The 11,650-nt window shown below is 45.8% G+C and overlaps 1 protein-coding gene across 1 annotated transcript; it reads right to left on the minus strand.

Moving 5' to 3' along the window:
- Positions 1–1,824: 1,824 nt before the first annotated feature.
- Positions 1,825–9,182, minus strand: LOC138267112 (cytochrome P450 2D6-like). Its single transcript, XM_069215962.1, has 5 exons — positions 9,111–9,182; positions 7,819–7,960; positions 6,678–6,865; positions 5,904–6,045; positions 1,825–2,033 (listed from the first exon to the last, which is right to left on the minus strand). The coding sequence occupies exons 1-5, from the start codon at positions 9,180–9,182 to the stop codon at positions 1,825–1,827; spliced, it is 753 nt and encodes a 250-aa protein (XP_069072063.1).
- Between the last annotated feature and the right edge of the window lie 2,468 nt (positions 9,183–11,650).

The raw sequence follows: 11,650 nt of genomic DNA on the forward strand, positions 1-11,650 counted from the left end.
AATAACTGTTTCCACTTACATCAACTCTTTGTGGGATTTGCCCAAGATCCACCCCAGTACAAGGCAATATGTGACCATTTGTTGATGCCCTGCATCACTAATGCAAAGTAAATTTGACAAATTGCAGGTTTCTGGATGATGAGTTGACACACCTAAAAATGCTTCTGTAGAGCTTGTGGCATTTACACAAAAAAATCAACTATCATTGTTCTTTCCAAAAATGCCATTCTCTGCAGCGCCCAAAATTAATTTTTCTTGGTGTGATCTCCGTCCTTTTAAGTGTTTCTCCCTGCGACAAGTATTTGGAATTGTATTTACTAAACTGCATTAGATGGCTCCTGTGTCATCACGCAATGCATTGTAGATCCATCTTCTAGTTCCTCCAATAATTGCTACTACCTAATCATTGCCCAATGAAGTACTTGGTCATATACACAGGTTGGTCTTCCATTTGTGTGCACTTGCCACAGTCTTCTCTGCTGACCCATTTAGATGTTTTTCCACCATACTTAGAGACACTCTTCACCAAATTGTAGGGATGAGGTAAGGCGGTGAGTAGACAAGGAACACACAGTGATGCTACCCAAGCTTTATTAATGCCAAACAAGGAATATTATTAGCTAGTGGCGGTGAGAAGGCAACTGACCAAATGCTTTTAGGCAACCATAGTTGCACCCTCAACATCCTGAAATATAAAGATCCCATTCTAATCTAGGCAGTGCTGGAACAATCCAACAGAGGATATCACTATAGAAATCAAGGCCCATAAAGATGCATAGAAACCTGTACGGAACACCTAGAAACTTAAAAAACAAAAGGTGATCAGAAAATTCTGAGACAGAAACAAAACTCCTCTCACAACTGAGGGGCCCAGCTCATAGGTAATATGTTATAGGTGGAAACAGGGTCTCTAGGCTTAACTTACAAAAGTATTTTGTAGTCAAGAAGTCTGAGATCTGCAAAAACACAGTATTTGTGAATACAAAACACCTTAATATAATGCACTAAAGCCTGTTTGCAAATCGAATTATGACTCACAAAAGTGTTTTTATGACCCTTTCCAATTGCAAATGGGAGAGGGCATTTAAGCATTTAAGAGACGTTGCCCTTCTCTTTATGAGTCAACTGTGGTCACAAACCATTCTGTTACCTGCCTCTGAGTTGGGGTGATAACTGGTTAGCAAAGGGAAAGCCATCCCCTTGGGATCCCTGCACCTCTAGAAACCATGACTAGAAACGCTTGAAATACAGAACTGCTGCTGCTTGCAGACCTTCATTCCAGCATTCACAAGCATTCATCCGGTGCCACAAGTGCCTGCTGTCTCCAACTTATTAAGTAGGAGGCTTTTCGACCTCTGGGATTCCATATTTTGAGATGATGCTGATCAGGACATGATATGCATTGCAAATGAAGGCCATATTGCAGTTCAGTCAGAGCGCAGAAACGCCAACTCCATTGCGCCCTGACCAGTAATGCACAAGTCCCTCAGTTCTGTGTCATTAATGTATTCCTAAGATCACATCATATACTTGGGCTTAATGATTTCTAGTTTCTTTTATTGTTACAATTTGAATATTTCTTTCAAGCCTTTTAGTCTATTGCCTTTTTTGTATTACATCCAGCTGGGTTATACATTGTGCCTTGCAGATACGGCCTTCTTGGCCCTAGATGTGTCTCAGCTACTGATAGGTCTAGAGTTATGTTGGAAATTATTCCTGCAAAGGACACTTGAGGCAAAGGAGAAGCAATTGACGCTAGAAATATATTTACAGTTACGTTCTTGTATAACTGGGATGGCCAGATTGAGGTATCACGCTAAGGGATTACTTCTCTGCATTTTGCATAAATGACTGTGGCCGTGTCCGACAGCTCAGCTTGTAGGGATGGGGGGCACACACAAGGCCGCTTGTGTAAGAGAAATCAGGACGGTGCTCTTTGTCATCAAGAAAGATGTCCAGATTCTGGAGTAGGCTGGTGAAGAACATGAAGAGTTCCATCCGGACGAGCTCCTCCCCTGGGCACACCCGCTGACCTACAACAAGAAACTGGGCATGAGAAGAATTCCAGATACAAAATCTCATCACACAACAGAACCCAAGAAACAAGGACACCAGGAGCAGGGCATGAGTAGGGAAAACAGAACAAGATGTCTATAAGGAATAACACTGAGCAAAAAGAAACAAGAAATAGCATATTATTTGTTTCTTTGTGTTTCTTTTTACAGAGCTAGGTGGCTGTGGTCTGCACTTGAATTCTAAGCACATGCATCACTGGCAGAGACAAAATTTTGAATTTGTGAGGAAGAGAGTAATTGCATAGCAGGCAGCCATGTACTGACGTGTAGGCAAATTTGCTGGACCCCTCTCCAGATAACACAGGTCCCAATGAGCGGTGATGCAGGAACTTGCCAAACATCTCGCAGAAGATTATAGGAGAAGGGGGAAGAAACAGTGCCGAGGGCAAGGACATCTCGGACACTGCGAGCACAGCTTCTTGAGGCATTAATACCAGTGACATACTCAGGTGATACACCTGGTTCCTGAATCTCTGGGTTCAAACCTGAAATCCAGCACCATCTCCTCAACATCTCATATGACAGCGAGCATCCCTTTGGTCCCAACGTTGATGAGAAGCTTGGAAAGATAAATAAGGACAGACACATTTCAAAATCCATGGATGTCCCAAAAAATCCTCCGCTTAAGGGCTCCCTTTGGAAGCAACAGCTCAGGGGCAGAGCTAAATCCACCTCACCTAACAAGCAGTAATCCTATCAAAGACAGCAAGAGGCTTTCTACCTGCAGGCTGGTATGGGCTACACCAGGGTTGTCTATAGGATCAACATCAAAGGTGAGGGCAGAGGTGGCTCCAGTAAATATCTTCCACTGCAGTGTGTTGCCTTATTTCCTCTTCCTGATCACACATCATGTGTTGGAGGCATAAAAGTTTTCCTCCCAAGTTGGGAGGAGATCAGATCACATAGAGGGTTCCAGCTACAGCCTAGTAGCTGTCACTACCCCTCCCAAAATAATAGCCCCACACGTCTTCAGCATGTCCTCCCAGAGGAAGAGCTACGAGCGCTGCAGAGACCGTGCCCCCACCTATACTTCCTTATTCCCAAAAAGGAGTGCTCCTTTGGGCTTATTCTAGACCTCAGGCCTCTAAACAAACACATCCTTTGGCAACACTTGCGTATGACAACTCCCTAGGATGTCTCTCCATTGATCCAACTGGATAACTATATGACAGTGCTTGACCACAAAGATGCCTACTTTCACATAGCCATTCACACTGTCATCGGTGATATCTTCACTTTCAGTTAAGTAGACATCATTTCCAATTCAAAGTGCTCCATTTTGGGGTCACTGCAGTGCTATGGGTATTTCAAAGTGCCTGGCAGTGGTGGCTGCACATCTACAAAATGGGGCCACTCACATCCTCCCATATCTAAATGACTGGCTGATCAAGAGCGGCAGCACTGCCAAGGCTGCCCTCCGGCAGCAATTTCCCTGCTTGCAGTTTATCATAAATGCCACCAAGTTCCACCTACAACCTCAACAGATTCAACACTTCTAGGGATCTGTTAACCACAGTTACAGGGGAAAGTCCACCCCAACCAACAAAGATTCTTGGCATTTCAGAAGCTGCTGACTCTTCTGCAGCTCAATCATCAATGCGCAGTCTGAACTATGATGTACCTCCGAGGGATGATGGCCTTATGTATTGTTATTGTACCCCATATTCAAGGCTCTCTCAGTGCCTCCTACAAGACTGCTTTGCGGCTCAGTGGTCACAAGCAGAGGGTCACTGGGGAAATCTGGTGCTAATAAAGGCCAACACTCACAATGTGCTGCAATGGGGAACAATAACAAATTGTTGCTGGGCAGACCTTGGCTCATACATCATTTCACCTGTGACCATCACCACAGACACATCTCTCAAAACCTTGGGAACACATCTTGAGGACATGACTACAGGGAATGTGGCTTCCTCGACAATACAGCTACCACATCAATTAGCTATAAGTGCTAACCATACAAATAGCCCTCAATGACTTCTTCTATGTCATTAGATGGAAGGTAGTCCTCATCAAGGCGAACAACATGACAGACATGTTCTACCAACAGAAGAAGGGTGGCACACACCCTTCCCCGTTCTCATCACTAGCACAGAGGATGTGGCTTTGTGCGATCTGCCAAGACATATTCCTAGAAGAGGACAACAACTTTTGCAGACCCGCTCAGCAGGATGTATCAACATGTCCACTAGAGAGAACTCTGCCCTCAAGTTCTGCAAAGGTATACTTCCAGTGGTGGGGAAACCCGTAAACAGACACCCCCAAAAACACAAAATGATCAAACTTTGCCTCTGGGTGCTCACACCAAGAGTCCATGTGCAATGTACAATGAATAAATTGGTCAGAGATCTTTGCCTGCAGTTTTCAGCCTCTCCCACTCCTCTCATATGTGGTCAAAAAATGCTACAAACATCTCTGACACTCATCATAGTGGCCTCAGGAGGGCCTGACAATCCTGGTACTCCATGTTTCTGGAGATGTTCATCATCCCCCACAAGCACATTTATTCTCAGAACGGATCTTCTCACACAGATTCAAGGCCACACGAGATACCCAGACCCAAGGCAGTTCAACCTATCACTCTGGCACACAATGTCTTAGAATATGGCTATATGTGGACTTCAAAACCTTGTTCAGTTGTGAAGCAAAGGTGGCATCTTTCATCTGCCTGGGTGCCTAAATCAGGCAATATTTTGTGGAGCAAAATGTACTATATTCTTTGTCACTGAAGATATTTCTGAGATCTTAAAAACCTTACAGACAAATGTGGGCAGCAGGCTACAGGATGCAGATCCCCAGAGAAAGAGATGCAGACAGGTAAAAATAATTCAGAACTTCAGACATTACACAAGGGAAAGCAAATACAGAGGCAGTGGATGAGCATAACAATAAATTCAATCACAGAAATAAAAAGGGCACAGGTGAAACGTAGAAAATCTCAGCTGCTTTAACAAAGAGAAACGCCAAAAATCCTAAGATGATCTGCTGCAAGTGTGTAGCACTTGAAGCAGGTAAAGTTATCAATGTGGACGTATGAGGATCTTGTTACCTCGTAAGGCACCTCTAAATTTGTACAGAATGCCCCACATCTTATAGGTAGACTGTCCATGCTCCCATTCAACATCAACCAGTTAGGTTCCCTAGACACCTAAAGCACATAGGGGGTCATTCTGACCCCGGCGGGCGGCGTTTGCCGCCTGCCTGGCTGGAACCGCCATTTGGCCGCCCCGCGGTCAAAAGACCGCTGGGGCCATTCCGACTTTCCCGCTGGGCCGGCGGGCGCTACCTAAGGTAGCGCCCGCCGGCCCAGCGGGAAAGGGGCCTGCAACACTGAAGCCGGCTCCGAATGGAGCCGGCGGTGTTGCAGGTGTGCGACGGGTGCAGTTGCACCCGTCGCGAAAAGCAGGCTGGGGCCCTGTTAGGGGGCCCCTGCACTGCCCATGCCAGTGGCATGGGCAGTGCAGGGGCCCCCAGGGGCCCCAGGACACCCATTCCCGCCAGCCTGTTCCTGGCGATGAAAACCGCCAGAAACAGGCTGGCGGGAAGGGGGTCAGAATCCCCATGGTGGCGCTGCTTGCAGCGCCGCCATGGAGGATTCGCCCAGCCGGGGGAAATCTGGCGGGAAACCGCCGGACCCGGTTTTCCGACTGCGGCTTTACCGCCGCGGTCGGAATGGGCTTTGAAGCACCGCCAGCCTGTTGGCGGTGCTTCAGTCATTCTGCGCCCTGGCGGTCAGAGACCGCCAGGGTCAGAGTGACCCCCATAATGTCTGAGGCTGGAAGCCTACAAAATAAAATTCCCACCCAAAAACTTCCAGAGTTGACTCACCTGCAGAAAAAGGGATCATAGATTCTGGATTCTCAGATTGTCCTTGCTCGTTTAGGAAGTTCTGGGGGTTGAAGTGATTGGGGTCTTTCCACACCAAAGGGTCGAAGAAAAGGGAGGTCATGTTAGAGATCACAGAGGTGCCCTGAACAAAGATGAAATGAAAGGCATTAAACAAAATCTCAGGTGTAGAGGATGCAACCTTAAGAAAACTGTGGAACAAACCTGGGATGACATACAAAAAGAACCAGGGGATTGGAGAGAATCAGTGCAACTGAAGAACATCCAAGAGACAGCATGCACACTTGTGGGATTAAATCATTACCTGTGGAGCATTATGTGAAATACCTCATCTTTACAGCATCACCCAATTTTTTATTTTACATTATGACTCTAGTGACAATGTCACTTTCAACCTATTACACTTTCTCTATCACTTTGACTCAGATGATAAAACAATTGCAAGGAAGCATTGTAGGCCTAAGCTATAACTAATGTGCCAATACTCACTTCATAGTTTAAGGCACGTCTATAGGTATGTTTACAGAGCACAAGTGGGAAAACAGGTGTTGTTGATTTGGTTACAATGGCATGCAGGGACCCAGAGGTTTGCTTAAATGTAAATGATCTAGCTTGTAAATCTTCATGTAGTGGCACGTATTTGGGAATTCAGTGTATCTTTCTTAGGGTACCAAATCTAATTCACTTCCTTTTTAGCTTTACCTACTTAGTTCTCTTGAACTGGAGATTGGCTTCAGTCATTTTCTGGGTACTCACTTTGGTCAGGTGGTACCCTCGGAGAGTGGTGTCCTTGGTGACTTCTCTGAAAACTCCAGCAGGGCTGATGTTCCCAAAGCGCAGAATTTCATTGATAGTAGCCTCCACGTAGGGCATCTGGAGCCGATCATCCCAGGCAGGCAGGCGGTCCCAGCCCACCACTTGCTCAATCTCCTGCTGGCACCGGACTAGCATCAGAGATGTGAGGTAGAGAAGAGAAGGCAAGCTCAGTGATAGTGGTGTTATCATCAACACCCCTTGATTGCCTCCCACGTCTCTGAATATGGTGGGATATGGTGAGGAGTCCTACGACCAAACAAACTGAGACATGCTACCAATATTCCAAACTGTAACTTCGGCACTGCATTGCTAATTCAGAATAAACACAGCTCTGACAATGAATCCGACTCCTCCCACGCAAATCACCTGCCTTTCCAAAACTATGGGACAACAAAGATCCTCCAATGTGTATCTCAACCTCATGCCTCAGATCCTACTTAACTACCCTCAGCACTATATTTAGTACATTGGACCAACATAATTCTCCAAGTTATGGTCAGTTTGTTACAGGATGAAGGATACCATGGATGCACTCAATCCAAAGAAAGGGCTCAAAAGGATCTTCCTTCCTGTCATAACCTTGCGGCTTAGCATTACTTTTCAGACCAGTGAACTCTCATTTCATGTCAGGTAAGAAGAGGAATGGTAATATACAACAGCATGTCATGTCATTTGCTTGGAGCACTACACACCCCTAGAATCTCCCAATGCAGTCATCGTTATGCAAGAACAAATCAGTCTCCTTTTCATTTTCCTCTTCTGGTCCTTGGCTGTCCATTTCCCGACTGCTACTACCTTTTGAATTTATCCTGTACTTAGAGTTTTAAAACCCTGGCTTGTGCAGATTTCTGTTAAAGTCAGAAACCAGCCTTGCTTTTTTCCCCATTATCCCTGTTAAGCTTCTTCTAAATTCTCTGCTGCTATTCACTGTAGAAGTCAGATCATCATCAGAAGGCAGTCACCCTTAACGTTGCATAAAATATATTGTGCCAACTTCACACACAGACTGTTATTGTGTATCTAGTACTTTAGGTATCAATTTGTATATATTAGCCTTAGGTCATCATTTTGCATATCTTACCTTGGATGTCTGGGTAGGTGATCATGTACAGAAACCCCCATCTGAGAGTGGTGGAAGTTGTGTCTGTCCCAGCTACAAAGAGGTCAGCAATGCAAGCTTGTAGATTTTCAGACGAGAATGTGGAGTCTGGATTTGAGTTTTGCTACAGTCAAACATACAGGAAAAGGGAAGTACAAACAAGTATGTTCAAATGTGACACCGACTCTAGACAGCATTTTCTATAATTTGTACACAGGGCCACGTAACTTTCAAACACCAGTGATGTATATAGGAATGTACAATTTTTTTATCTTTTTAAATATACTTACATTAGGGTGGGGGAAACACTGCCTGGGGGAGCGCTGTTTTTATTTCTTTTAACTGGGGCTTTTTTTACCTTTCTTTGTCGTCTCTTCAGCCAGGCATCATTCTAGAGCCTTTATAAACAAAAGTGGGGACTGGGAGATTACTGGTCCAGTGCACAGTCTCCCGACCTGAACCTATAATATCAAAATAAGTGCACTGTTCCACGACAGAGAGAAAACAAGAAAGAGATCAGAGGTGGCGAATCTATACTGAGTATACTTAGGAGAGCCCTCAAGCACCCTTTTGGGTGACAGGTATCATCATCGGGCTTACTCCTCGCCAGACTGGTGCTGCAATGCCTGGCGGGCCGCCCAGCATTCTGGGTGGCACTCAACCATAATAAAATTGCTAACAACGGTGGTCTGGGAAAAGAATTGAATCAAAGATGGAGAGTGTAGAACAGAAGACAAGACTCTAAAATTAGCTCTGAACCTAAGCCACTGTTTTAATGCGATAGAAATTGGGTTCAGGCCAATATTAAAAACAAAAATATCAGAGTGTTACTAGGAATAATGTACCGTTACACTCTATAATCAGGGAAGGTAGTTCACCTAATCCTGCATGGTCAACATGTTTCGCGTCTATGTTTGGTCACAAAGTGATCCAGTGACGCTTCTTCAGGACCCACAAAAAAAGCCTGTGATTATAAAACTACTTCTCCTATATATCAGTAATATTATCAAGTGCACGTACAGTCACTTACAGAGTGGAAGACAGAATATGCCTAAGTCAATCGGTCAGTATAGTCGCCCATCCCATATTAGAGATTGGGCTCCCTAGGTCTGCGCTAGCATCAACCAAGGAAAACGAATGTATCACGTCCTTGGTGTGTCCGGGAACCTGCCCTCTGCTGCGCGCCTGTATCAGTATTATGATATCATTCTAGAGCCAGCATCGGAAGTGAGGGTCAGTTAGAGCCCTCCTTCCGGCCATCAGAGACTCTGTACCGCGAGTAAGTGGTCCAGCTGTCGGGCTCTTGGCCCGGCGCCATAAATGAATCCAGCTGAGCGGCCGCGCATTGAAGGAGAGCGCGTCACTCGGCAGCTTTGCGCGGCATGAGGGAAGTTTATTTTCAACTTTTTAAATATACTTACATTAGGGTGGGGGAAACACTGCCTGGGGGAGCGCTGTTTTTATTTCTTTTAACTGGGGCTTTTTTACCTTTCTTTGTCGTCTCTTCAGCCAGGCATCATTCTAGAGCCTGCACCGGACGTGAGGGTCAGTTAGAGCCCTCCTTCCAGCCATCAGAAACTCTGTACTGCGAGTTAGCGGTCCAGCTGACATCGGGCTCTTGGCCCGGCGCTATAAATTAATCCAGCTGAGCGGCCGCTCACCGGGCACGCCAAAGGCGCGCCTAAGGCAAGCCCGCCTGCGCCCGAACGGGCCCAGGGGCCAGAGATTCTGCCCATTTTTTAAAATGTGCGGCCCCTCAGGGGTATAGCAGCAAAATCAAGATTAAGAATATGCCCTGTAAGCAGAAGGCGCCATCCGATTACAGGGCGCTTGGACCTGTGAGGAATGTAATTGGACACTATAAGCTCCATTAACCTTGAAGAAGGCCAGAGCTCAGCATAGGAGGCCTCTGATGTCTGGAATGGCAGCTCAGGAAAACACGGTAGCTCACGGTCAGCCGTTCCAGTACGCCTTGTTAAATTTCTGCTCACTCCCCAACCACAAACTGGAAATCTGAGAAATGATTGATACTTGGCATATTGATTGTTTTTAACAGAAACCTGGGGTAAAACAGAACCAGACCCGGATTTTGTAGCAGCATCTCCCCCAGAGTATACCTACTACAGATTATATAGACCCCACAATAGGGGTGGGGGCTTGGCTATTATCTGCAGGGCTACTCTTGTGTGCGCTTGGTCTGGCCCCGCCGCTGAAACATGCGAGACAATGGCTTTTAAGATCTCTCAGAACAGTGGAGTACTGTAGGAGGGCCTACTGATTTATCGACTGCTGGGCCCTCCTACAAACCTTGTCCAATCTTGGATTAAGCTGATAGAACCTATGGTTTTGTCCCCAAAGGCAATTATAATAGGCGATTTTAATATTCATTTTGACGAGATCTGCACTCCAGTGGTTAGGGAGTTCTTAGATCTTATGGAGGCCTTGGATTGGTCCCTCAGAGTCTCGGCAGCTACCCATAGTGCATGACATATATTAGATGGGGTCTTTGTTCGTACTTCTCTACAGCTGGTGTTAACCAATACCCAGTTAAGTTGGACGGATCATCATCTGCTAAACTTTAAATTTGACATAACGCACTTTCCTGCTCTGTATGAGGTGAAGAGAAAAGTATTTAGGCCATGGAAGCAGATTAAAGTGGAAGAGTTAGTTCCCGGCCTTAGAAGAGGCCTGGGACAGAGCCAAGAATCTAGCTCGGCCCCTGCTTGACAGTTTTCAGCAAGGGGTTGAAATGTCCATGACTCAACTGGCTCCCCGAAAGATCTGGGGGCCTTGCAGCCGGAAGAAGCTTGGTCAACCTTGGTTTACGAGCAAACTTAAATCTTTCCAGAAAAAGTACCGACAACAGGAGCACCAGTGGAAATAAAACCAGTCCCAGAGGAAAGAGCTGCATTAAAGTCCACCCTCAAGGCTTACAAAGCGGCGCGTTTTAAGGCCAAATCTAATTTCTATATTGCCAAAGTGAAGGAGGCATTAAATGCCCCTAGAGAACTATTTAAGGAGATAAAGGCATTATCCACTCCCCTTAGGCCATTCGATCTGGAAAATTCTCAGGAGTTCTGTGATAAGGTTGCTAGGCACTTTGAGAACAAAATTCTCAAATACACACAAATTTTGCTCCTCATGAGATCTCTACGGAACTCCCCTATAGGGTACCTACCGACTCCAAAGCTAGCTGTAAAGTTCTATCTGATTTCCATATCCCATCTCATGACAGTATTAGAAAGAGGATCCTAGAAATTAAGTCTGGTTCCCCTTTGGATCCGTGCCCCCATTCTATTTTTCAACTGGCCCCGACCTGATGGCTTGGGCGTTAGCTCCTATCTTTCAAGAGGTTCTGATATCTGGCGTGTATCCCTCCCTATGGAAAGAAACCATAGTGGTTCCCCTTAAGAAGAAGCCAGATGGCGACAGCCAGGACCTAAACAATTTATGGCCAATAGCACTTCTTCCCTATCTGGCAAAGATTTTAGAGAAAATCTTGAATTTGGAACTGGCTGAATTCTTAGTGGAAGTGGGAGCCCTTGACGCCTCTCAACATGGTTTCAGAAAGGTGCATAGTACGGAGACGGCCTTGATTTCAAGGAGGTCAAGGGGTCATCCTAGTACTATTAGATTTATTGTCGGCGTTTGATACCATCTCCCCCCACCTATTGACGTCCTGCCTTTGTCAAGTAGGGATTAGAGAGCGAGCCCTTAAGCTTCTGGAATCTTTTCTTACTAACAGATGGACCACTGCAAGTTGTGGTGACTTTAGATCCACGCCTTATCTATTACCCTGCAGGATTCCACAGGG

This window comes from Pleurodeles waltl, chromosome 12 (assembly GCF_031143425.1).
Source record: "Pleurodeles waltl isolate 20211129_DDA chromosome 12, aPleWal1.hap1.20221129, whole genome shotgun sequence".
In the NCBI taxonomy this organism is placed as follows: Eukaryota; Metazoa; Chordata; class Amphibia; order Caudata; family Salamandridae; genus Pleurodeles; species Pleurodeles waltl.

Coding starts and splice junctions, on each gene's coding strand:
- LOC138267112 (XM_069215962.1), bottom strand. CDS start 9,182: ATGCGCGGCCGCTCAGCTGGATTCATTTATGGCGCCGGGCCAAGAGCC. Junction 7,961..9,110: donor AGCTGGACCACTTACTCGCG/GTACAGAGTCTC, acceptor GTTTGACTGTAG/CAAAACTCAAATCCAGACTC. Junction 6,046..6,677: donor GAGGGTACCACCTGACCAAA/GTGAGTACCCAG, acceptor ATCTTTGTTCAG/GGCACCTCTGTGATCTCTAA.